The following is a 26,146-nucleotide window of genomic DNA, read 5'->3' as shown; positions in this document are numbered from 1 at the left end:
TCCAGCCCGGTGGGACGGGCCAGCCGTTAAAAAAAAAAAAATAGTTGTATTCCTGCACTTTCTTTTTTTTCCTTGTTCGTGCATTGTCTATACAGGTGCCTTCTAAAACAAATGCAGCATTGCTTTTCCTTTTCTACATCTTATTTACACCTCAACGAGCACCGAGATGCAGCTCCTTGTAGGTTGCCTTTCCTCGGCATTGAAAATGACCTTGCCCAAGGGTTTCCCCCCACCCATTACTTTTGCAAGTGCCTCCTGGGCCACAGGACTAAAGAAAAAGATGCAGCCAGCAAGGAGGAAGTCTCTTCTCGTCTCATACTTAAATGTTGTCCCGTCCCACCTTGCAAATTTCTGTTCCGAGGCCATCCCAGCCAGTGTTGTCCCAGCCTTGCTGCTCCCTATGGTGTACATTTTGTGAAGTGCGCGAGGCGACTGTAATTTTATATCTACTTGGGCACCTGGAAGAGTTTGTGTAAAACTTGTGTATCGCAGACAATAAATATTCATTACTTCTTCCCCTAAAAGAAAAAGTGACACCAGTGACTCAATCTGCTGGAAAATATTGCTGTTTATTTGACTTGTTCACAGTATATGCATCTTTTTCTAAACTTATTGTACAATTGTACACAGTGAGGAGAAGCAACAACTTTGCTTCTGAGCTAAAAAGTAAGCACTATGCTTTCAGCACTTCCTCTTCAAGTTCGAAAGTTGTGCACATAAATGTTTACATTGAGAGAACTGCACCGGGGACATGTAATGGCTGTAGAACTTGAAAGGAGCATGAGCTATATATATATAAGGATGTCTGGGGCAGGGGGGGGTGCTGTGCTTCAATATTTTACATATCGTGAGCCTCTATAGGCACAGCTTGATGGAGACAGTTCATGCAGCTTGGAAGACTGGTCAAATGCAGTGTTGCAAAAACAAAAAAAAATGCAGTAAACTTTCTCAGCTTGCTAACAACGGCGATATACAAAGACTTTCAACAGTTTCTATGGCCAATGTAAAATGGCTTGAGGCGATAAAATACTTGTCATTAGGACCTCTAGCCAAGCTGTGAAACAACTCCATCCAGCCCGATTTCACCGTTTTTTAAATTGAAAATGGCAGTGTTGATGTAACTTAACTGACTGGTGAAGCCAACAGCACTCTCTTTCTGCAGTGCACAGCCTGCACCTGGATTTAGTGAAAGTGGCCATAACGGAAAACTTGTCAAAAACTAGTGGTGATCCATAGCCCCATTGAACGAGTGCTGGTCATTTTTATTAACTATGCAAAGAACGTTGTCGAGTTCAATATGTGCCAAAGAAATGCTATACACAAAAGTTCCTTTATATCTATCCCGCGAATGCTGCTTGCATTGGACATAAACTGAAATCACCGAGCAAGTAGAAATGATGAAGTACGAGTGCCTCTACAGAACAAGGCAAGTTCTTTAGGGGGAGGGCATGCACTTGAGCCTCTCGAAGGCTTCCTTTTCCAGCGTTTCCCTGTGGTCGGGGTGAGCTATGTTGATGAGTGCATGGGCGCGCTGGCGGATGCTCTTGCCAAAGAGCGAGGCGATTCCATGCTCGGTAACTACGTAGTGGGCGTGGGCACGAGTCGTCACGACGCCGGCACCCTGCTTGATGTAGGTGCAGATCTTGCTCACGCCCTTGGCAGACACAGAAGGCATGGCCAGAATGGGCTTGCCCTTTCCGTCTTGGCCAATAGCTGCTCCCCGCAGGAAGTCGACCTGCCCACCGAAACCTGTAAAATGTGGTGATGAAGTAGCAATGAGATTCGCGGAGACGAGTGGACAGCAGTACGGCACCGCAGCGGAACCCGTGTTAATGTGGTTGCTGTTCATGCCTACACGCTGCAGCAGTGCGAAAAGTGCTTTGAAAGAACCAATTCCGCTCATTGCCTCGCTTGGCCTCACTGCCTGGTCATCTGCCTGGCCATTGAGCAGACTACAACTGTGCGCAACTCGTACCTTGCTATTAGCAGAAGCCAGCAGCAACGGTCTCGTGCAGGTGGTCACCAAGGTTGGGCAGTGGGAGGAGTTCGTTCCTTCAAATCACTTTCGGGACCGCCAGTGTTGCGCGAGCATGTAATAATGTGGCATTTATCATATTAAGCACGCTACAACTAAAGGGGAAAATATTTACGCATGACGTAGCACTCGGGAAAATGATTGAATGGGAAGTTATGGGACACAACAGCTTTTTCATTGGAGTCGCGCCCTCAATATGGAAAGTTTTTCAATTGATCTCAAATTAGCAAAGCAATTAGTACACAAACGTTATGCTAGTGCTAGAGAACTCGTAACCAATTTGTTTCATTGCTTTGTATTGGATCTGTTATATTTTTTTAACTTAGGTAGACATTACCTGGGACACTACGTCTGCCAGCACGCAAACAGATGTGCTTGTTAAACCTACTAATACAGTTTTAAAATATTTGTGATTGCCTGCTTCGCAGAAGTACACCATAAAAAAAGGCAGATTTTGGTACAGTAGAATTCCATTAAATTCGACTCTGGATTCGGTACTGGCTGGCAGCCATGCACATTTAGGAGCACTAAATATTATTTCGAGCTTTGCCGCATAATTTGATCTTGACTCTTCAGCACACATATACCTTATTCTAATGCATGCCTTTTATTCCTGCCCTCCCACAGAGAAAAATGGGCCAGAAATTGCCTGTGCAGAGCTAAAGAATACAAAACAAAAACTGCCTTTGCAGTGTTCACATGTTTTGCCACATAACACAAATGTACTGTGGCGAAGTTGAATTTAGCAATCTGGCTGCTGTTGTGCAACACACGCTAGTTTTTTTTTTTTTTACTTTGCACACACAGAAAGTGGGTGCACATTCGATTCGCGCAAGTACTGCAAAATTAACCGGCAGTGTGTTCTGGCGTTTTTTTTTTTTTTTTCTCGTTTAATGTGACTCGCCAGATAAATAGATCAATTTCGTTAGACTTGTCAGGGTCAAATTAATGGAAGGTCATCTGTTTGCTTTCATTTACAGCCATCACAGAAGTATTTGCAAGATTCTACCATGCCACCATAACATGCAGTTATATTACTGCCCAAATATTAAAAAAATTTAGTCACTTTAGCATGCGCCAAAGAGGGTGAAGGCAAAAGCCTGCGCACTCAAGAGACATCCATTAAGTTATTTGCCATTCTTATCTGAATGTGTTGTTACTTGTTCTCTCCCACCAAAGTTTGTGGGTTTTGAATGCCTTAATTAACTCTATATAACCTAACTGTGCCCTAATCAACATTACCCTAATTAACACTACAGGTCACGAGTTTGACTCCCACCAATGTTCGTGGGTTTGAGTGCCTTAATTCACTTCATATTAATTATCTATTTAAGCATGATTAGTGGATTCTATGTGGAAGACGACGAATGCACGAGTGCTCGAATTTTCTGTGCCTCGCAATGTAACCTTGAAAGAGAGATCTAAGGCTTTCGCTGTAAAGAGAAGTAACTTGGTGTCCATTCTAATGCACACATCAAGTAAGGAAACCCGAGTCGATGTGTACCATGTTGAAAGGGACACGCACACAGCTGAACCTTGGTGGCTAGTTGCTATTGGAGTCCGACGACACCTCCTTTTCGCTCGGTTCCATTTAATGCATTAGAAATGGCACTTATTGAAGGCTCGCGCAACCATTGTAGTGGGAGGGCATTTCACGCACCATGATCACACCTTACAATCTCTCTTAGTGTCACTATCTTCAGATGACCCATTCGATGGCAGCATGGCTAGCTAGCTTGCATTAAGCTTTTGTAAGTAAGTATTGGTTTCGTTTTTTATTTTGAGTAGAATCAGTTACCATTGTAATGTGCATGCAAATTTGAACGCACATTATATTTAAAAAGGCGCACGTTAGAATCGTGCAAATACGGTATTTTTGCAATTTCCTTTCTCAAAAATACGGACAAATGCAGGCTTTAGGCAGCAGCTTTTAAGATTGCAATGCACATTTGATGGCATCAAGTCTGCCCAGGAAGCGCAACATTGGGCTGTGATTAGGCATGAGATTTCATTTATGGTAAACCCGGCAAATTGTGCCAGGGCACCTTGGTGTGACCATGATTGAATGAAACAGTGCACCAGGGCGCCTTGGTGCACACGAGTGCAACTTGCCAAACTCGCCATTAGAGACTATGCACACCAGTGAATGTGAACGAACATGAACATGGCATTTTGTTATGACACTGTGAGCAATAAAAATTGCCAGGCCCAAGGCAGACTCAGGCTGAAGCTATGCAAGTTCTGGCAAGTGTTGCTAGCAAATGCATGGTACAACGGTACAACCAAAGCCTAACAACTAGTAACACTGCAGTCCACTTTGGGTGGCTGGCCTTTCGTAACAGGTAGGTTTACTAGTAGTACTTGTTATACAGAAACTTTGTAAAATGGCCCCAGATACAATGATATAATAGAGTTTTACCAGCGAAAACTTGCTGGACTATTTTTCCAGTCTACTGTGCTTCACAGTGGAGTCCATGTGAAACAAAACATTGAATTTACATGTGATGGAAACAGAAACGGAGAATGCATAAACGGGCATGTTCGTTGACAAGAGCTAGTACTTAGTAAGTGTGTGCTATTAGCAGGTTTGTCCAGTACTTGTTCCACTTATGAAGGGCTCTCTTACTACACAAGTGAACTCTGAAGATGCACTTCGTCATTTTTTGCCCACACATTTTATATCGCCTCACCACTCAAGACTGCAGCAGTCTGGCACTAGCGTGATGCATCATGAACACTACTTACCCGAGTAAATTCTTGGGCCAATAGAATCAGACACAACCTGACCACAGATGTCAACTTCAATGCAAGAGTTGATGGCTGTGACCATTGGGTTCTGGCAGATGATCTGAGGGTTGTTGACGTAGGAAACGTCCAGCATCACTGCAAATAAGAATAGATTTGGAGATGTTGTGGTGAATCTGTCGGCACATAGCCTGCTGGCAACTTCAATACATATCCCATACAGTTGCGACAGCTTTTGTTCACTACACATCCTCTTACATTGCGTGAGAAAAGATCATTTTTGCTTCATTTAAAGAAATGTAGAGTAAACCACACTAACTTTTGCGAATTTACCATCACCATTTATTTATTTATTTAACATACCGTCAGTTCCAATGGCATTAGAGAAGGTCATAAATTATCAGCAATGGAAAAACAAAGAATTAGCAAAAATATGAAAAAATCCTAATTATATAATGTTAGCGAAGGCATTCTTGAACAAGTGATGGCCTGTGATGGTTATTTGTGCAGGAAGGCGATTCCACTCTTCTGATATCCATGGCAAGAATGACTGAAAAGAAGATCAGTTTTGCAGAAAGGAATTCCAATTTCTTGTGCATAACCTAAGTGAGATGAAACAAACCGTGGAGGCAATATAAACTCTGTGGGTAGGTGAGGATGATGAAATAACTTGCGACGAGATGCAAGAGACGACAGGTCAAGGCTTGATTTCATTAAGGATATGCTCGCTGTTCTGTTGCAGTTTGAAAGAATGAAACGGACCGACTTAGTTTGAACCATTTCTAGCGAGGACTGAGGCAGCATGTTCTAATTTAGAGTGAATGAGTGTTTTGTACAGGCGTAATTTTAAGGATAAAGGTGCTTGTGTAAAGTTATGACCAATATTGGGATGACCAGTTAGTCATCCCAATATTCTATTTGTATGAAAGCACAAGTCTCCAGAGAAGTGTTACCAATGTAGTAAATGGCAGAAACACGTGATGTTCTAGATGTGCACATATGTTTGCATTTTCTTATGTTAAGCTCTATCAACCATGTGTTGCACCAACGGTTAATAGTATCAAGGCTCGATTGAAGGACTTCGGTATCATCAGCGCAGGTTATTTCTTGATAAACAGCACAATCATTGGCAGACAGGTATGAGGAAACACATGTGGGTAAGTCATTTATGCAAACAAGAAACAGTAAAGTGCCTAGCGCTGTCCCTTGAGGTACCCCAGATCAGACAGGCCACGGCAGCCGCATTTCGATGGGGGCGAAATGCGAGAACACCCGTGTACTTAGATTTAGGTGCACGTTAAAGAACCCCAGGTGGTCGAAATTTCCGGAGTCCCCCACTACGGCGTGCCTCATAATCAAAAAGTGGTTTTGGCACGTAAAACCCCATAATTTAATTTTAATTTTTTAATTTTTTAGATCAGACAGCAGGGTGCTCAAAGTTTACGTTATTTGCCGGCACAAACTGGGAACAGTTAGTAAGAAAGAATTATAGCCAGGTGAGCAGTTTAGGGACTATGTCAAGCTATTGTAGTTTGTACAGAAGCAGTTTATAGCACACCTTGTCAATTGTGTTGGAAAGTCAAGAAAAATGCAGTTGTTTAGGGAGGAAGAATCGAGCATAGCATGAATTTTGATATATTCTTCGAGTTTTACAAGAATAATGTTGGTGCAGAAAGGAAGCTGCTTCCTAGAATTCGTTTCAATCTACACAACCACACTTACGGCAGAACAACATCTTCCAGATTTACCTAATAAAACAAAGCAGTGATGGTAACCGCTAGCAGTTTTGGAGACCTACAACATTTACTTGTTCCAATGTGCTTCACTGACATAATCTTACCAAAGTCCTTAAACAAGCAAGTCAGCATTGCATCCTCGCATAAAGCAAGCCATAAGGTTGTCTACACCAATATGTTCAATGCACACGCTATGCTTATGACTAAATTAGCTACACAAGAGTCCAACACTGACATTTTCAGCATCTTTTCCCCATTGTGGCCAACATACATGACAGTGTGGCAGTGCTTAATGTACTATACCTGCAGTCCAAATTAAATTAGCAGAGTAAGTGGTTTTTATGCAACCTAGCAAAGGCCGAAGAGTTGTATGAGGAATCCTGATGCATCACAGACACCACTCAAGATGCATCACAGAAGGCCATACATGATCACACCCTTTGGTTTTCTCTATGTTGCACAAAAAAATTGCAGCTTCACCCATACCACAAAGCAGTCGTACGATAGCTGGCGAAATATAATGTGCAGTAAGCCTTAGACTGTTTCGTGCAGTCTTTGTTGGTGCGAACATTTGCAGGTGCTAGCTAGCAATCTCTTTTCGAGAAGTAAACGAAGACCGAGTCGTACTTGTCGGTGGAAGATGCACCACCTGGCGGTGAATTAGGAAAGACAGCTTTTCTTCCTCTTCTTACCCATACGAACTTAGCTACTGGTCTCTGCTAAATCAACCATTTAGCTCTTTGTTGCTAGATTCACTGGGCTTTTCTAAAATCTATACTTGGGTTGCGCCATTAATAGGCGTCACATTATCCTGAATGAAAACAAAAGGACGTCGGCGCCATCCAGTAAACACGAGAATAGGCTGAGGATTACTAGAAGACTAATGAAGACGAAGAAGAAGCGCTGAATCAATGTTATTACAATATGCAGATGAAGAAAACTTAGGAACGCCACCGTAACTGGGAGGCAATGTGCTAGAACACGAAGAAGGCCAGGATTCCAGCTCTATACGGACATTCAGAGGGCATTAGCCAATCATGGCAGCTGCTACCGTGATCACACTCTTCAGAATAAGTTTTTTTTTTTTTTCACTGCTGTAGCATCAGCAGGGTGGCAGAGTGGCTGAGGGGTAGAATCCTGGACTGCCAATCTGTTGGTCGTAAGTTTGAATCCTCGCGGTATAACATAATGAGAATATTAATTTCTCTGTATTTTTCTTGCAAGAAATTTTCGGGATTACAGCAATGGGCACCAGTAGACATCAAACGACCAGGGTAGTGGGCCCATCACAGCTATCCCTACAGAAACCATGCATTCCACTGTTCACATTTGAACGACTGCAAGCACGTACCATTTTTACTTGCATAATGATCCCACTCACGTAATGATCGCACCCCTGAATTTTGTAGTCAAAATTCTATTTTCTTTTTTCCCGTGTAATGATCGCACCCCGAACTTGCTGCAGCGATATGTCGTGTGCCAAGTCTAGCTAATGATGATCGCGCTTACCATCTGTCGAATGCTGTCGAATGCGACTCTTCAAGACATACCAAGCGGTCTGCATGTACCAAACATTCTTAAGCAGATGCCCCGTTTTATTCCTTTCATCACTTTCTACACTTCCATGAAAAAAACTTGCCTTGGCATTATTATTTGTAGGCTTCATAGTAAGTGTGGTAAACAAAAAGAACAAAAAAGGCTACCTTTCGATTCTTCTCGTCTGCACTCATGGGCACGCAACAAATCGCGAGCGGAAACGATAGTAGCCACGTTTACACTGATACATTAGATGTGTACCGTATTTATACACCGACGCTTGTAACACAGCTAAGATATTCGCCCACCCTTAGCGGAAACATGCCGTATTAGGATAGTAGTGAAGACGAATGCTGCAATTTTCGCAGCATACCCGCCATGTGTTTCTATGCCACTGGCAGCTAAGCACGCCCGTCTCTGTTTCTGTCCCCTCAAAGTGGACATGGCTACGTTATTGCCACAGACTTGCTGATATTAACGGTATGCCAATATTCATTACTGATACGGAAGAAACTGTTTTAATGCGCGTAATGTACTTACGAAAAGAAAAAAAAATGCGTTCGGCGTATTCGGCCTGCTCCGCCGGTAGCCATTTTTGTTTTGGTGTCCCGCACTGTTACAGCAGTAGCCGCCTGTTTGTTGACCTGTTGTCATCCCGCAGCGGGATGAAAAAGAATGATACTTTTGATGGGAAATTTAACCTGCATAATGATTGCACCCCTGAATTAGCGGCAATTTCTTTGACAAAAAGTGCAATCATTTTGCACGTAGATGTGGTAGTACGTACTTGGCACAGGGACAAGGATTATCCAACTGCTGAACCTGGATGCCAGCAAAATGCTGATATGGTGCTTGGTACATTGGTACAACTGCTTCAGCAGCTACTTCCCGAGCATAGGGTGCTTGATATGTACAAAATTATGTGCATAAGAAATGAAATGCGCAGCACTAACCAAGCCCAGCATTGCAATTCATGAAGTCGAAAAGCCTCTGGGTGCCAATGCAGAAGCTGCCCACGATCTTGCCCTTCTCGATGACCTTCCTGTTGTTGGTGATACAGCCCTCTTCTACCAGGTCAACCACACCGTCACTGAACATCTCCGAGTGGATTCCCAGGTCCTTGTGGCCTTTGAGGCAGCTCAGCACGGCGTCCGGAATCGACCCAATACCTGGCATGTAGTTTGCGCAACAAGGATGGGTGGTGTTTAGAAACTAAAAGAAGAAATACGACAAAAGAAGTACCAACTATCAACTGGTCAAGGGTTTACTTGTACTAGTCGCAACACATGCAGCACTCTAAACAATCTAGAAATGCAAGTGAGCAGCTGGTGGCAGAACGAAAATCATACAAAGGGCTAGTTAAGGGGGAAAAACTTCAAGCAGCTTTTACAAACATACTGGTGCACATGGACCCCCTTGCAATGCTGCACTAGCCGCCTGTACTACGGGGGAAAGAAGTTTGCGAGCCACAGTTGCCAACAAAAGTCTGTACTTCCCCTCAGCTGGTGTCGCAGATTCAGGTGCACACCTAGCATCTTGATCTCGCGTTGTGCGCACATACGCTGCTGAAACATTGAGCACCTGTAGCAACCATGCATGGTCCACAAACTTTTTTTACCAACAGCATACAGCAGCGACATCTGCATGTCAAGGCTTACTTGTTTTTAACACGTATCATACGACCCACTCAGCAGCACAATAGAGTTCTTCAATGCCACTATAGCTAGGCACTGTAGTTAGAACGTGATTGATTTCAAGAGTTGCCCAAGCTTGACCCTTATCAAAGATAAATGAATGGGCACTTTGTTAAAACCTTCAAAAAATTAACATTATCTTATTCCTGAAACATTATCTTTCTATTGAATCCCATTCGTGGCATGGTGCACTAAATGCAAGAGCAACAGAACCAGCTATCCTTGCATGAACCTTTATGTCATAATCTAGCTGAAATTCCTCGAAGACTGTTAGAACAGTACAGTAAACGTATCAAGACTGAGTGCGGAAGCTTGGTGAAAGGTAGGAGGCATAAACAAATGAACTGCACAGACACTTGCTTGGTTGTTGCCACAATGGCGAATGTTGCACGCTGAACAAAAGAAAAAAAATTTTCAGCAGCCTTTGGTTGGGGGAAAAAATATGCGTCATCCATGCTCAGAGATGTAAACCGCTTTTTGCATCACAGAAGTGCAGCCAAGAAATGGAAGCACACTTCACGCTTGCACGCACTACAGTGGTTGAAACTACAGAGTTTCCTACAAAATTTACTGGCGCAAACTCTGGAGCTGCAGTCGTTCAGTTACCATGGGAACGGTGGTAAGTGGATATACATGACTTTGTCTAATCCTGGTGCTTGTAGTTCCTAACATTCTTCTGACGCTATTTATTATGTCTTTCTAAACTTCCAAGCCCTCATAGTTTTCTAAGCACAAGAAGGCAATTAGTCTATATGCATAACCATTGAGAATTGTGGCATTTATAATGCAATATATGCAATATATTGTTTAAAATAATTATCTTGCTCTCGCGAGGCCTTTTGAAGCCAGAAAGACAAAGTTTAGGTAATTCCATGTCCTAACCATCATCATCCCACGCTGGCTAAGCCACCACATTTGCTGCACTGACAGACTAGCACAAAAGTCCCCCCCCCCCTTTTTTTTATATAGGAAGCTCTATGGTATGCGACCCCAATTGCGAGGCTGGATTCACTCACCAAGCTGTAGCGTGGCACCGTTTTCGACCAAGTTGTCGGCAATGTTACGGCCAATCTGCTTTTCCACGTCGGTCAACACGGCTGGCATGTGCTCGGGCAACTTGACATCGTGCTTCACGAGGGCGTCGAAATGCGAGATGTGGATGTTTCCGTCGCCCCACGTGCGCGGCATGTGCTCATTTACCTGCCCTGAAAGTAGCATAGAAGCAGAACAAGAACCAAAACCTTGGAAAGTCAGCCTACACATCGGGCAGCACGCGAGCCAGTTAAACACAGGCAAAAGGCAAATGGCAAGCACAGCGTATATTCATCAATCTCAGGCACATGGTACAAAAAAGAATAAAGGGGGTGAGGAAGAAGAGAAAATTTTTTTTTAAAGTGAGTTGGCACCCACAACACAAGCGCACAGGATTTCAAGTCGAAGAAAGGCAACAATACAGACGACTGTTGATAAGCCACAACAGTTCTACTGTCGTGTGCATGCGACTTGAACAAAAAAGATTTTAAAGGCAATGTTTCCTTATCAAGTTACCCCCACTTTTCTATATTGGATGTGTGTGTTTCTAGCCTCTCTCATGTGCCAATCCAGGTGATAGTGCAGTCTAAAAATGTGGGCTTATCCTGAAGATAGGGAAGTAAAAAAAAAAAAGTCAGGCAGTGCAAGGCTTCTCCTACTCCCCTTACACGAGGAGTGATGTGACAGAGTGCTGTGCACAGTGACTTCGCCTCAGTCTCGTCTCCAACTCGCTTATGAAGACATTGTCTTTAGTCAATGTTAAATACAAGTTGAATCGCCTTCCAACTTTTTCTCTCTCTTTTTTTTTTCCCCCAGACACCTCATGTGACATTGTCGCAGACTCCAAGCTACCCACTAACATCCGCACTTGTGGATACACACATATGAGGAGCGCATACGCCTGGAAGAGTTGAACCACTTTAACACATTTTAACATATGTGCTCCATTTTGCTGACCCCGCCAGATTTTTGCATGCAGGACATATCTTCAGGGATGCTACTAACCTTTATATATATATATATATATATATATATATATATATATGCAACACCAGAAAACAATGCTTTTTTTCCTTCATTTTGTCAATAACGTGTCATTATCATCACCACACAATCAATGAGAAAGAAAAGTATACTGCACGATAGACACTACTTCTAGCCATTGCCACAGCCTCCTGCTTACCGATTATGTACTTGGCATGGGTGAGAGCTGCTCGCGCACAGTCCACGCTGGTGCCCAAGCTGCAGTAACCGTGAATGTCAGGCGGTGTCACGTGCACCAAAGCGACGTCGACAGGGAGCACACCACGATGGAAGACTTGGGGAATTTCACTCAGAAAGATGGGCACGAAGTCGGCACGACCAGCATTGATGGCCTCCCGGCAGTTGGCTCCGACAAAGAACGACATGCTCCGGAAGATGCCTGCGCAGCGAGGAAGCGAAGGTGCTCTGCAGTAATCTTTTCAGTGCAATCTGTTTTGCTTCAGGTCTGTTCCTCACATCTCACTGACTAGGAGGAAGATCAATTGTAGAAATCAATTCTACGATTGATTGTAATGGGTCGCCATGCAAGGGGGAGTTATCCATTAGGGGAGTGATAAAAGTAAAAAAATAATAATAATAATAATCACTTTCATTAGCAACACTTGGCAGCAGGGACGGTAAAGAGAAGCACTGAATCAGTTTTGACTAGTACATTACAACTCTAAAACCAAAAAAACATTTGACAATCAAGCCCTTTTTTTTTTTCCAACCTTGCACCAAGGCCACAGTGCTGACATCAGCACAACGGCACAGATTCCACAGTATTCTCTTATTTCTTTTAATCCTTTGTGGACATCATTATAATAATAATAATAATAATAATAATAATAATAATAATAATAATAATAATAATAATAATAATAATAGAGAGTAAACAAGTTGAAAGCTTGTGTGTCTGCCTCCTGAACACAACCACAGTACAGAATTACAGCATTCCTGTAAGACACGGACTGCATTCCCAAAGATACATTGTGCATCAGCCCCTTTCATGATGTTTGCCGAATCACGATCATCTACTTCCTTTTCCACTTAAGCTATAGGAAGCATAACAGAGTTCACATCATGTTGCCCCCCTTTTTTTTTATTTCTGAGCATTACACGAGTCACTGACACCAAGCCCTGCATGCTGTACTAGTGCTCTTCACTACACCAGAGTGAAGGTATAATTACATTCTAACCTCACATAAACAACACAGGTACAACAAATTATTGGATATAACAAAGTAAAGCAAATGTTTCTTGCCGATATCCGCATGTGACAAATATCCGCTTTCAACGAGTATCAAATATAACAAGAGTATTCCCATGTTGAAGAGAGATTGATTGACAGAGAAGAGGAAAGCCACCCAAGCGTGCCGTAACTGTCTAGCGCGTGGCTGACACCTGAACATCAATCAGCAGTGTGGGGAAGAAGGAGAAGGGACAGAAGCTGGCAGAGACGCGAAGGAAGAGAGTGCTTGCGCCGCATCTGACTTCCTGGCAACAAGGTCTGACTGCATAATTATTTCTGTCGACAATACGAATTACCACACCCTGTACACATCGTGCAGCCGAAAAACTTTCTGAACTCTTAACACATTTAGAAAAGAAAAGAAACACAGAAAAAGAAAAGACACCCTATTGCTTGTAAACAACTTTACAATGTCCCAGTCAGCTTTTATAAATGGCCACACAAAATACAAAGCAAGATTCTCGCACTGCATGAATGCCACACCAGCTAAAAATGCACGTGCGCAGTCAACAATTTCACAACACCAACAAGCAACGCGAACTGACGCAGGCAAGTTCATTGCAACCTGGCCTGCTTTCAAAGTGGTGTTTCCTCTTCACCTGTTTCCTGTTTTAAACCATGCGTTTAAGCTTTCTTAAGTGCAGTGTGGGCCTGTCAAAGCTCCACCCGTGCTATGTTTAGCACGACCTCTCAGTTCCTCATGCCCATTTCTTTTTTAAGTGTCTGACTGCTCTTATGGTTTGCCACCATTCATTTCTTCTCACCCTGCAGGGTGCCGTGGCATTTCAGCATGCCAGGCCGCTACCTTTGTCAACAGGCACTTGCGTCACTACATTCCCAAGACACAGACACTGGGGGGGTTTCACAATCTTTGACGTGCACGTGTAGTTTAGCAACTTTACTTGGTGCAATGCATAAATATGTGGGCCACAAACACCAAATAACCTTGGAATGTTTATGCCAGAGCTACACTGCATGAAAATGAGTTCCGTTTGTAACAGCAACAGCAAATGAAGAGGTGTAAAACAACTTATTTGCTTATTGGAACCTCAGCTTCTTTTAAATATTTCACACCTTCTCTATACGTATCTACCCAACTATTTGCATATATTGATTGGATAAATGATTGATTGATTTAGTGACTAAAAAAATATCCCATGATGAAATTTTACATTAATTTATGACCTAAATTTTGTAGATAATCATGCTACTGAAGAGTGAAATGTAATAAAACCTGGTTTCAGTAATTTTAGGTGGGGTCTATTGTCACACGAAAATAGGCTATTGCGAAGATGGCGACAACAAGGTTGTCACAAAATTTAGTCGCTTGCTGCATTTTCATTAAGAAAAAACAAAAATGCATAGGGTTTTGCATCTAATACCTGGGATATGAGAGGTGGCAAAGTGTGCTGCATTCATTTTGACCACTTGGGCCCCTTTAATGTGCATCAAAATCTAGGGTACTTCTGCATTCTACTCTCATCAGAATGTGGCCACCATGGTTGGGAATCAAACTCGAGATCCCCATGCTTGTCAGCGAAATGTCATGTCACTAAGCCACCATGGCACACGAATTTACAAGAAAATCAAGTGGATTATTCAGCCATTCAGGAGCTTACTTTCCCAGCTTTGCACCACTTAACAAACAATGAAAAAATAAAGCTTCTTTGCACAAATACTTGTTACTTGATTGAATAGCATTGAGCAGGCTACAATGTGAAGATTTTCAATGTTAGACCAATTAACTGTATTCCGCTTTCGTGCAGAAGTTAATACTGAACGTTTCTTTCCCCTAAATACTAGTTTATTGCCATTTAAATATGTAAACATGTGCTACTGCTTTCTCAGCATATGAAAAGGCACCTAAACAGAAACCAATGGAAGAAAATGCATCTTATATAAATATTGAATACAAAACGAGATTATTAACAGAACCGATCGTGTGGTGACTGTTGTAAGGCCTTCCAGTCTACTCTTAAGCGCAACCACAGCGGCAGAACAAATTTAGTACAGTCCATTTTGTGCTCAGCTAATAAAAAGGTTCGGCTGAAGCCTGACGGAGTTCCGATGCAACTTATATAGCATCACAAGTAAACAGTAAACTCAACACTGAAGGCAGCGACTGCTCCTGCTCCACACACCACAAGCAAAAGCACCGACTCACCCTGACAGTCTGGTTGGTTGTATTCCGCTGCACCCTCTGTGTGGATGTGGCAGACAGTGACATTCTTGAGACCAGCCTTCTTTCCGTGCTCCACCATGGCAGGGATGAGGCCTCGAGGAGTGGCTGCCGCTCCATGGATGAACACTGTGTCGCCTGTGGCCAATCAGAAGAAGAAGAGAGTTAGGTGCTGAAGAGGCAAAGAAAAATTACACACATACAGCACCTTAAGCCTCTAACTGCTAGTCAAAATATATGTTATATAAACATTCAGGGGAAGAAAAAAAGGAAGAGAATATATATATATATATTTTTTTTTACTGCACATCTGAACAGAACTACTCTTGAAGATTTCAAATGCAAGTAATGTGTAGGCAGACCCATCAAGCACCAAAATCCTCATAGGAGCTCAATGACAAGGTCACTTGAAATATGCAATTGCGTGAGAAACAAAAGTGCATGTGACTGGACAATGGCATTTCTCAACACCACTTGCCAAACAAACAAGATCACTGGTATCCAATAAATTTATTGAGATTTGTGCTCTATGGGCCCTTTGCTATCATAGAAAAAACACACTACAGTGCTAGATTACAGAAGACGAGTGCAGTTCCTGACAGTGACACAAAAGAAGAGTCTGATACGTCTTCAGCATGATTTGCTAAACAATTTTAAGATGAGTCGCACTCGTCTTTAGCAGTTAAAGGATTAAAGGCCAGATTTTTTTCCTGACTGAACTTAAGTGGCCAGATTTTATTTTTCCAATGAACATCATAGTGTGTTATACCTATCTCGCACGGCACATGTAATGTTATTCAAAGTTAATGATATTCATGCCGAAAGTCATTGGGGTCTTGTGTTCCCTGTCTACACAGGTACACAAAATGGCATTCGCAATTGATGGCAATGTTTATTGGCGCCTTGCGTATCGACATGTATACTTTTGGGCTTTGCTTCGCCCTGCACAAATCAGTGAGGTGGTCTTTCCACACTTTCAGCAATGTGTGCGCCTCGGCATCGGTCCAGTGCGCTTTTGGCTTCTCGTTCTCCACTGACGAAGCTGCAGAGTTTGCTTCCGTGGTTGGTTGCAGAAACGAAAAAAAAAGAAAGAAAGAAAGGAAGAAAGAAAGAAAGAAAGAAAGAAAGAAAGAAAGAAAGAAAGAAAGAAAGAAAGAAAGAAAGAAACAGACGAGTGTTTGTAAACATGGCCGACAAGAGGTGGTAGTGTTCAGTCTAGACTAAGAACAAGAAGATATTTTCACAACTACTTCAAATATTGTGCTGTACATCAAAAAATTATTTAAAAGTTCATAACAGCCATTATGACAGCCTCTACTCTGATGACATTTCATTTTAACTTATCGATTTTGTAATTTTTAGTTAAGCGCCTGTTGTCGAAATGACAAGTCACGATTGCATGAGTTTGGGAAACTCATTCAATGGGCGAATGTCATTAGCTGTAAATATCATTCACTATGCCCGTGTAGGAGCAACAAAAATTGCATTAAGACACAATCTCATTCGCTGCAAATGACATTACACGTGCCTTGTTACAGGGGTATAATACTCTGCCGACGCTACATGTGCCATTTTACCACAGTTAAACAACTTTTTTGAAGGAAGCTACGGCAGGTTAATTTTGCAATTTCCATAATTTTCTTACAGTCCGCAAATAATTGGTCTGACAATGACTTTATACTGCATGTCATATTGCATTGTACATATATTCCTCCACAGCAAGGAATTCATTATGTGTAAATTATTTAGAAGCATCAACTTATGCCAGATAGATGAAATGGTCGGCTTAGGAATGAAAGGGTATTTGTAATACCTTTACAAAAATAAAGAACAGGTTATGATTCATCAAGGCATTGCTTAACACTGTTGCACAGTAACACACCACTAATGGAATTTTTCTTAGCAAGCAGCACGACAGCAGCAACGGCTCAGAAAAAGAAAAGAACTAAACTGCCATAAACAAGACAGCAGCAGACAGCTGACCATCTGTACAAAATGTGAGATAGATGAAGTTTCGAGTTGCAAGAAAAACATGTAGCAAGCTCATTTCCAATTGTGAGCACACAGTCTATAATTTATGCTGCTCCAACGATGCTTTGTTTCCACACAGGCTAGGACATACAACATCATGGTGGGCTCAAACCATTATTTTACAGAGGAGCTGTATATGTCTACCCGACCATAGATTTCTCAATTTACGTGCCTCAAGGCTCCTGCACCCTCTATGAGGAGGCAAAGCAAACCAGTAAGACATGTGCTGACACCTAGCGTAGCAAGAGGAAAGCTAAGGAACCACCCAATACATAGTTTCATACAAGAATTACTAGAGGGAATTCTGATGCTAGTGTCTATGGGAGTTACAGTCGGGGCGGTTCAGCCGGCATGGGAATTATAGGAAGTATGTGCATTTGCCTAAACTTCGTCCTTCCGACCTTAAACATCTCTTCGACTTTGTAAGTTCGTCATTTCCAACAACTGTGTAATAAATAATTAAACATTATTAAAATCATCCTTAAGTAAGATTCAAACACAGGACCTCTTGCACAGAACCCCAACATTGAAAGTATTACACTATGGATGCATGCATTGACAAGCAACATAGAATGTCCATATTTTATTATGGGCAAGCCAACGTCTAATGATGCTTGCCGCATTTTAATTTGGATTCTTGGGCAGGTTGAGCCACTATTAGTAGCGATTGAGATTTTGCATGAAGGCTCCTTTGTATCTTCACTATTTCAAATTACAGTTTCTTGCTTTACAAGATTTCATTGCAGTTGGCTTTTAGGTCCCATTTTGCAGTACCCTTCTTGAGCGTGTTCCAAACTGCAATTTGAAAAAGTTTTGGAGAGATTCTATAACAGCCAGCCCAAATTACAGACACGTAGGCAGTCTGAACACTTCACATGGATGCAGCTGCCTTCAGTAGCTGTGATCTCACATGTTCTCTTGCATAAGAGCCAAAAGTAGAGCAGAACTGATCCGGTACAGAAAGGCAGCCATTATATGAGTATTATCAGTTCTCACATTGTCCTTTAGAATCCCTCTTGAGCTTGTTACCTTATCGGTGCCACAGAGATATAGCATATCTTTGATAGGGCCAAAGAGTAATCCATGCCGCTAAGAGACAGTGGCACAAGGAGGTCAAAGGGTCAAAGACTAAAACGTGCCCACCAAGTGTCCTTATTTCCTATCTACACGATGGACATGCTTCGCACATGACACCTTGTATTAATAAAATATATGTTGGTGACGGAGTAAAGCTTTATTTATATGAATGTTTCTCTGGCTATTTGTTGGTGTGTTGATTTATCTAGAACAGTTATAGCTTCATCACTTGAACATCCCAGTGAAAACGCTTAGTCCGTAGGTCATTTGAATCATGTCTCATGTCCATGCATTGTTTCAGAGACGAACAGGACATCCAATGGACTTCCTGCTTCGGATATCCTACCACGGTTGTCCCAGGGATATTGCACATGGACATCTTTTGGCATACATGTGAATATTTGTCATCCAAAAGGCTTTGTCCGAGTTTCCTCCTAACAGAATTTTGTTTTCTCGCATGTTCAATTACAATCCGAAGCCATCATGTCTGCAGCTCTTATATACATTGTACTTGGGTAATTTTCTGATGCAATTTCCTTTGGAAACTTCAGTTCAATAAGCCACTTGCACTTAGCAAAAGGTCTAGAAGAATGAGGAGTATACTGGCATTTGTGTGTGCATAACATGCGCACAAAATGTATGCGTTCTTGGTGCGTGAGTGCTCTGACCGTTGCATCTGTCACACAGCATATGCTGTGAACATGATAGGCATTATGGCACCCCTATGCCAAAGGGCCTAGCTTATGTGCACAAAATGAATACAGCCTGTCCGCATGATGTCCCTCGTGGACATGCAAGGGGTGCCTGCAGAACACTGAAGGTGCAGCCAAATGATCGTGTGAGGGATTTTCACAGGATGCATTCGGCACACCCCTAGGTTATACATGTCTTGTCAGTAGATGTTCAGAGGATATTCGTTGAATGCTATTGATGTCACTGGGCTCGCACCAAACTGCATCTACACAGCCTCTCTCCCTTAGCAAAAAAGAAGTAAAGAGAAGAGCTGAAGAAAACGACTGTCCAACCCACTTGTAGCAATTCAAATACAGATAATGTGAGTTAAACAAATTTCAATATTCTGGTTGGCTCACTATGTTTTGAGCAAATTTCAAAGTTGCCTTATTCAAACAAAGCCCTTGATTAACCCACGATTTTGCGCTTTCCGGGGCACAGAAACATGGCCAAAATCATCCGATTAGAGGACATTCATAACACAGAACATAGCCAAGACATGCATATGGTTTTATGGTTAGATTACTGGGCGTGATGACAGGTTCCGCTGGAAAGTGATGCCACCAAGCTACTTACACAATCACGACTTCGATAACAAAGACTGAGTGGCACTCTCCCAGTCTCTTTATCATGGAACCCAGTGGTGGCCAGTCCTTCATTTTTATAGTGTGTAAAGAATTGTTTCACATGTTTATTTGCTTATATAATGACTCATAATTCTCTCTCATTTATCCAAGTTCGGACACTTCTGCTAATTCAAACAAATTTTCTGTTCGTTAAGAGTCTGGATTAATGCAAGACAGCTGTAACTAAATGAACACAAATTGAAATACTCAATCAATTCTAACTGATAAAGCATTTCTTTAAATCCTCAAGTTTTTAAATATTTTGCACTGAAACTTAAGCACCAGTACACTACTGTGCAGTCACAAATGTTAAAATATTTTCTTGTATTTAGGCCATTGTGGCGGAGCAAATGTTCTCAAATCTTGCTTCAGAATACAGTGCAGTACAACTTTAATTAACAACAGACCAGTCCCGAGTACATGCTATTAAAATCGATGACATTTTAGCGAGTCGGTGTGGGAACTTAAAGGGCCCCTCACAAGGTTACAAGCGCAGTGCATAGAATGCATGCTAACGATTGTGCCTGCTATGTATTACATCCCTACGCGCCACGGAAAGAGCTTAAATTTCAAACCAAACGCTGTTTGCCCTTCTCCTTGCGGGTGCCATGCTCCCAGCTGGAGAGTAGATGTCAATCGCAATAGTACGCCCCATGTGTGCCTACGTACATGGCCGTGCTGTGACGTCACTCATAGTGACAGGGGAGGACGTGAGTTTGAGAATTAATCAAGGCAACGTCAGTTATTTGTTTAATCTGTTGCTTTAATAGATGAATTAAATTTCAGAGAAACAAACAAGAAAACCGAATGTCAGTGTGTTTTTGTTTTACTTTGTACCGTAGCAAGAGAGGTGTACTTCCATTTTGTCTGCTTGTTCCCACTTTGTGCAGTCACGCGCAGAGAATGAAACTGTGTCATTTCCTACCGCGTTCCAGTGCCGCGATCATGCTCTTTCAGCACCTGCCTCAGTGCTCGTGAGTGTGGCACTGACTTATACCCCTAATAAGGTTTCTCGTGCCGAGCACGCAAAATCGTCCACTGTGTGGAACGAGACCAATGCAAAAGCTCAGCTGCGTGACCGTCACCAGAAGTGCACCACTAAGCAAAAATGTCAGAAAGAAAGAAAGAAACGGACAGTCACTTAAGTATCCTTACGTGATTTGAATGCAAAAGCATTTTGACTTTTCTAATGAAATGGTTGCGTCCATGATATGTGACATCATACATTGTCACATGTCCTTCACAACTCTACCCTGATCCACTTTAATCAACCTTCATCAACTTTAATTCACCTTCATTTACTTTACTCCACCTTAAGCCTCTAACATCGCAGCTGCAACGTGATGTGTGCAAAGACATACGAAATAGGCACACCTTTAGTCAGAACCGTGGAACCAGCGTGGCATCGCAGAAATGTGCACGCCTCGCACCACGGAGACCCGGGTTTGACTCCCACCCAAACCCAAATGAACTAAATTTTATTTTCAAACCCATTAATTTACTTTGTTTATAGGAACCTTCCTTAAAAATTTGATGTCAATCCCAACATTTTTTGACGTGTTTTTACTGTTTCACTGTCAGCCATTTTTGGTACCATCTCTTGATCACGCCGAATTTTCTGCCTCATGGGACATATAATGCTTTCGTATTAAAGAGAAGGTGGGGCCCCTGACATATTCACCATGCGATCCTTTGGCTCTAATATGCGAGAACACAGGGAAGGAATTTCGCTTGCGGAGGCTAGACGGGGCAAGTGGAGAGAGTTTCTATGTTGGCGGTGACGCTCGCCTCCTCAAAACATGGGCTCGCGGCACTTCACGTATTTCTAAGTCTGCTATTAATGAAATAATTCAAAAAATTCTTGCAGTAGAACATTCCTTAGAGGGCACGTGACAACTTCCAGCATATAAACAAAATTTGCTATGTGGCCTAGTGAGTGGCTTTTGAGAACTGGCATGGCATCACCACACTTCTATTATTCTTGCATTTCTTCTGGCTTACGAAGCTTCCTTTTGCAGTAAGAATGGCTTTCTTGGCATTGTAGAAGCTTAATTTGCTAATACAGCTGCATTAATGTTTCTGTTCGGTGTCCCTTTATAGAATACTGAAGATAAACATCAGTGCAGCTTTAGAAAGGGATTTTTTCTGACTGAACCACAGCATTCTACTTATTTTGAGCTCCCCCTTTTTGTTCAAGAACTCTCTAAAAAAGTGGCCAGGTTGAGATTGCATTTATTCTCAAATAAGATTCAACTGTTATCTTTATCGGCAAACTGAATGGCCTCTAGCACATGCTTCCACTAAAATCTGAGGTCATGAGAAGCTGGTATGGGAATTTTGAGGCATCGGTGGGCTTCCTATTGTTTTTGCCTCCTTTCAGGCATAGTACCAAATTTCTGCTCATGGTAAATACAATTGCTATACGAAAATTCTATAAATGCTTCCAAACATAGTACTTGAGGCTCACACGTTTCAGAAAAAGTGTACACGTGTGCACAATGGAATGCCAGGTGTTCCGAATGGCTAGGTATTGGGTCACAGCTGGTTTTGGATCAGCCATGCTGCTGCAATCTTCAATGAACAATGTGGATGCTGTTCTGACAACGTTTTCACATTAATAATTGTACAACATTCTCTAAAGGCACACAGCGACAACTTCAACCTATATCGTGCTGTCACTTGTCCTTTCATCTCATTGGATTTTATTTTTTCGTGTCTGTTCTACCATCTCACTCTCTAAAATGTTCCTTTTCATGTGTGATGTACACATGATTATTTGCATTCAGCAAAGCACCAGTGGCAAAAGAAAATTTTACAACACCATAAGCTTCATACCAAGAGGTCATTAGCTGCACACACCACTGCAAATTTATCAAGTTGAGATTTGCAGCTTTCTTTAAACCAAACCAGGATAGTGAATGAGCCTTTTCCACTGATTGCAATTAAATAAATTCCGATACATTTGGCAATGAATGAAAGGCAATAATGAAACCATACTGCATTATGATTAACAATTTATCATCATCAGCAGCAGCAGCAGCAGCAGCAGCAACAGCAGCAGCCTGTTTTATGTCCACTGCCAGCAATCTCCAATTACCCCTGTCCTGTGCCAACTGATTCCAATTTATAGGCTTCCCTAAATTGTAATCATCCAAAAGCAACAGCTGCACAACGAAACACATCACAGCATGTGCTACAGATTAATTTCAACCGCCTAGGTTTATTTAATGTGCACAAAGTTTCAGAAGAGAAGTTATTTGCATTGTGTCCCCATAAGAATGTGGACACCACAATCCCATTCACAACAGTGGAATGCTGCAGTCACTCAGTCAACATGGCAAGTGTGCAGCCATGAAGTGTTCTGTGTTGTGAGAGAGCATCCCTGCAAAATTTAGACTTGGCAAGGGTTTAGGGTAAAAAGTGTGAGTGTGCGTGCTACCTGCACCTTTTATAGTTAACTTGCAAACGAACTATATGCGTCCTTCAGGAAAGGAAGCAAGGGCATAGCATACACACAATGTAGTACACGTATCAGACAATGTCTGAAACCATGCTTTTATTATCACGTTTCATTCACTGCCAACTGAGCAAGTTATATAGGGCACTTAATGTGTGCTAACTAAATTGTGGAGCTCTGCACACTGACAAAAGCTAGCAACTACCGGGGAAAAAAAAGGAGAGAGATAGACAGAGAGAGAGAGAGAGAAGAACACGGAAGAAAGAAACCCCACTGCAGCCAAGGCACTATCTTTCGAGTTCTCTCTCGAGAGCCTTGCATTCATTGAGAAGTGGCTTCAACCTTCCTTTCGCTCTCGAAGTGAGCGAGCTCTTGTTTGCATGTTAGCACAAGAAGATAATCGGGCATGCCGTCATGTGACCAAAACAAGTTCCAAAGGTACAAAAGACCTCCCTATCAGCTTGGGACTGTGGTCGCGTCAAGGTACTAAGGGGAAGTTGTTTTACCCCTTCTTGCAGGCATATCACAGCTGAAGATAACGGCAGTTCTCATTTTCAATGCCTGGCAAGTGCCCTGCGAAAGTGCTTTTTAGTTATATGGCTTCATTTTCTTTCCCCAAGCGGCAAGAAAAACAAAGAAAGAGGGAGAAGCTGACAGATCTGGCCAAAGCCAACCTGACACATGCATCACACCTGCCAATCACACCTGCCTAGAGCTTTCAGTCTGTCTTTCCAAGAGAAGTGTCAGGAAAAAAACAGCAGGCAACCTCTGCTGTCACAGTGTTGAGGAGCAAAAGCGGTAATACCTACACCTAATAATAATACTTCCACCTACACAACAGAAACTGTGACCGGGCTCCGTTTCTGTCCAATATGTGTGCATTTACAGAATATTATACCAACGGCGATCACACGGCGCACTTTAGATTGCGATCGAGCCAGCTCGGGATCGAATTTCTAGGTCGCGATTGACTCCTTCGCCCGAGCTGCGGTTGAGAATTTCGATCCGGATCGGGCTCGATAGCGATCGAAAGTGGCCGTCACCGCTAGACAACATGGTTGACTTTCGCTGGGTAGACAGCACAATGATGTTTCTAGTCAGCCTCCCACCACGACGTCAGTTAGTAAAAAAAAAAAAGACAAATATTTCAAAGCCCTTCTTTCTGTATCCTCTGTTTGCCACGCACGAAGACGTCTCGTTCACCACAGTGCTCAAATGCGCTTTGGTACACCTCACTCCAAATGACGAGAGAACTGGTCGAACGAGAAAATTTCCACAACTGCTGTCTCCACGAATGGAAGCACAGAATAAACTGGCAGCCTGATAAATAATGCAGTCGAAAGAACTGCCCAGCGCGCTTTTCTTTTGTATTTTTCTTTTTTGTCTATTCTCGTTTGCGGGTCTCGTTTCCTTTCCCAAGTACCGGTTGAAAGCTTGCCGCACGCGCCGTTAACAGGTACGAGGTCAACGCGCGGTGTTGTAGCAAATCTATTCGAGCCATCGATGCCGAAGTGCCCGTGCACGACACTTCGATGTTGATTGACTTTTACGCCCAAAATAGAAGGCGCCCCATAAGCGCGGGCGCGCCGCAACTCTTGGCTGTTTACGCAAGGAATATGAAACTCCGTATCTGGAAACGTAATACAGCAAGAGCAGACCTCAAGGTCACGCACGAATAAATACACACATGCGTGCCTCTCCGACAGCGTGGCTGTATGTTACGAAGACGGCAGTCTGAAACTCTTTTCCTGCTTCTTGTTTCTTTTTTCGTTGCAGTTTACAGTTCACAGTGGGCTAAAATTACCGTTAACAACAGGTCCAAAATCGCTTCCAGACCGCTTACGGGCGCACCACAAATGCAGAGGATGTCGTTGCTGACGAAGATAAAACCTCACCTAATGACACCGTTAAGTTCGCTTCCGAATTTTACGAAAGTCAAATAGACAGCAAACGTCGTAACGCAAGAAAAGATTTGCGCCAATACAAGCGGCGTGGACATGAGCTTTTATGGTTTTATGATTTATGGTAAAGGAAGTCATATAGGCGGCGCAAGGTCAGTTACGGTGCTAGACGCCCGCTCTGAAAGAAAAGTAAATAAACAAAACATGCGACAGCGCTAAAAAAGGGAACACGAAGAAAGTGAAAGGCGTGTCCACAGATCACGAACGCAATTTCTTTTAGAACTCACGAAGGGCGGATCTTCGCTCGTTTCTTGTCGGCTACTACGAGATACTTACCGGACTTGATCGCGGTGACCGCTTCCTCAGCCTTCATCCACTTCGGATCGCGCTTCAGCGGCTGAAAAGGTTCGTTGCAGTACGAGTAGTAGCCTCTCCGGTGCGCATTTTTCAACGCCAGGCCCGGACGGATGAACCGCTGGCAGAGCGAGGCCGCTTTCGACTTGAATGACATGGCTGGGTTGCAAGAAAGCGTGAACACGAAGACGCGCGACTTGTCAGACGCGGCACGGTACGGCTCTACAAAGCGGTGGAGTTGTCCTCGCGATCTTCCCCGCCGTTATCCGGCAGTCCGTAATCGCAGGTATGCCGAACTAAACAACACAAAAACATGCAGCGGAACTCGCAGCACCTGCACGAGTGAATGTTCGCTACGTCGCTCTTGAAGCGGAAAGCGACGTCACAAACGTCACTCTGACGTCGTCTGCTTCTCGCATCCGTTTTGGCGGCGAAGCAAAAAGCGTTTCAAGGCATAGAGTTTCTGATTTCAAGGCATGGCATATGTTTCAAGGATCCTTTTCACAAGCCCACGAGCATTTGATACGAAAGTTTTTCATAAGGAACTATTTGCGACTATTTGCGCGAGGGCTGAAAACGCAATATATATATATATATATATATATATATATATATATATATATATATATATATATATATATATATATATATCATAGAGTTACTATACTGACTCTAGAGGACAAGCTACCCATAGGGCCCATGCATTAAAATCGGGAACCGCAAGAGCGCCGCCATG

At 42.7% G+C, this 26,146-nt stretch overlaps 1 protein-coding gene across 1 annotated transcript; it reads right to left on the bottom strand.

Annotated features, from left to right (window-relative positions):
- Positions 1-550: 550 nt before the first annotated feature.
- Positions 551-25,784, bottom strand: LOC135899851 (succinyl-CoA:acetate/propanoyl-CoA:succinate CoA transferase). The gene is made up of 7 exons (XM_065429238.1): positions 25,393-25,784; positions 15,218-15,370; positions 11,962-12,201; positions 10,763-10,951; positions 9,006-9,221; positions 4,781-4,918; positions 551-1,749 (listed from the first exon to the last, which is right to left on the bottom strand). The coding sequence occupies exons 1-7, from the start codon at positions 25,565-25,567 to the stop codon at positions 1,436-1,438; spliced, it is 1,425 nt and encodes a 474-aa protein (XP_065285310.1). The 5' UTR covers positions 25,568-25,784; the 3' UTR covers positions 551-1,435.
- Between the last annotated feature and the right edge of the window lie 362 nt (positions 25,785-26,146).

This window comes from Dermacentor albipictus, chromosome 2, assembly GCF_038994185.2.
Source record: "Dermacentor albipictus isolate Rhodes 1998 colony chromosome 2, USDA_Dalb.pri_finalv2, whole genome shotgun sequence".
NCBI lineage: Eukaryota > Metazoa > Arthropoda > Arachnida > Ixodida > Ixodidae > Dermacentor > Dermacentor albipictus.
The sequence above is the reverse complement of the archived record's forward strand: the minus strand, read 5'-3'. Positions and strand labels throughout refer to the sequence as shown.

What these genes read in the sequence shown, in the direction of transcription:
- LOC135899851 (XM_065429238.1), bottom strand. Translation starts at nt 25,567, where the DNA reads ATGTCATTCAAGTCGAAAGCGGCCTCGCTCTGCCAGCGGTTCATCCGT. An exon ending in GAATTGCAATGCTGGGCTTG is followed by an intron (nt 4,919 to 9,005) that starts GTTAGTGCTGCG and finishes TCTTATTTGCAG; the next exon opens with TGATGCTGGACGTTTCCTAC. An exon ending in TGGCCCAAGAATTTACTCGG is followed by an intron (nt 1,750 to 4,780) that starts GTAAGTAGTGTT and finishes CACATTTTACAG; the next exon opens with GTTTCGGTGGGCAGGTCGAC.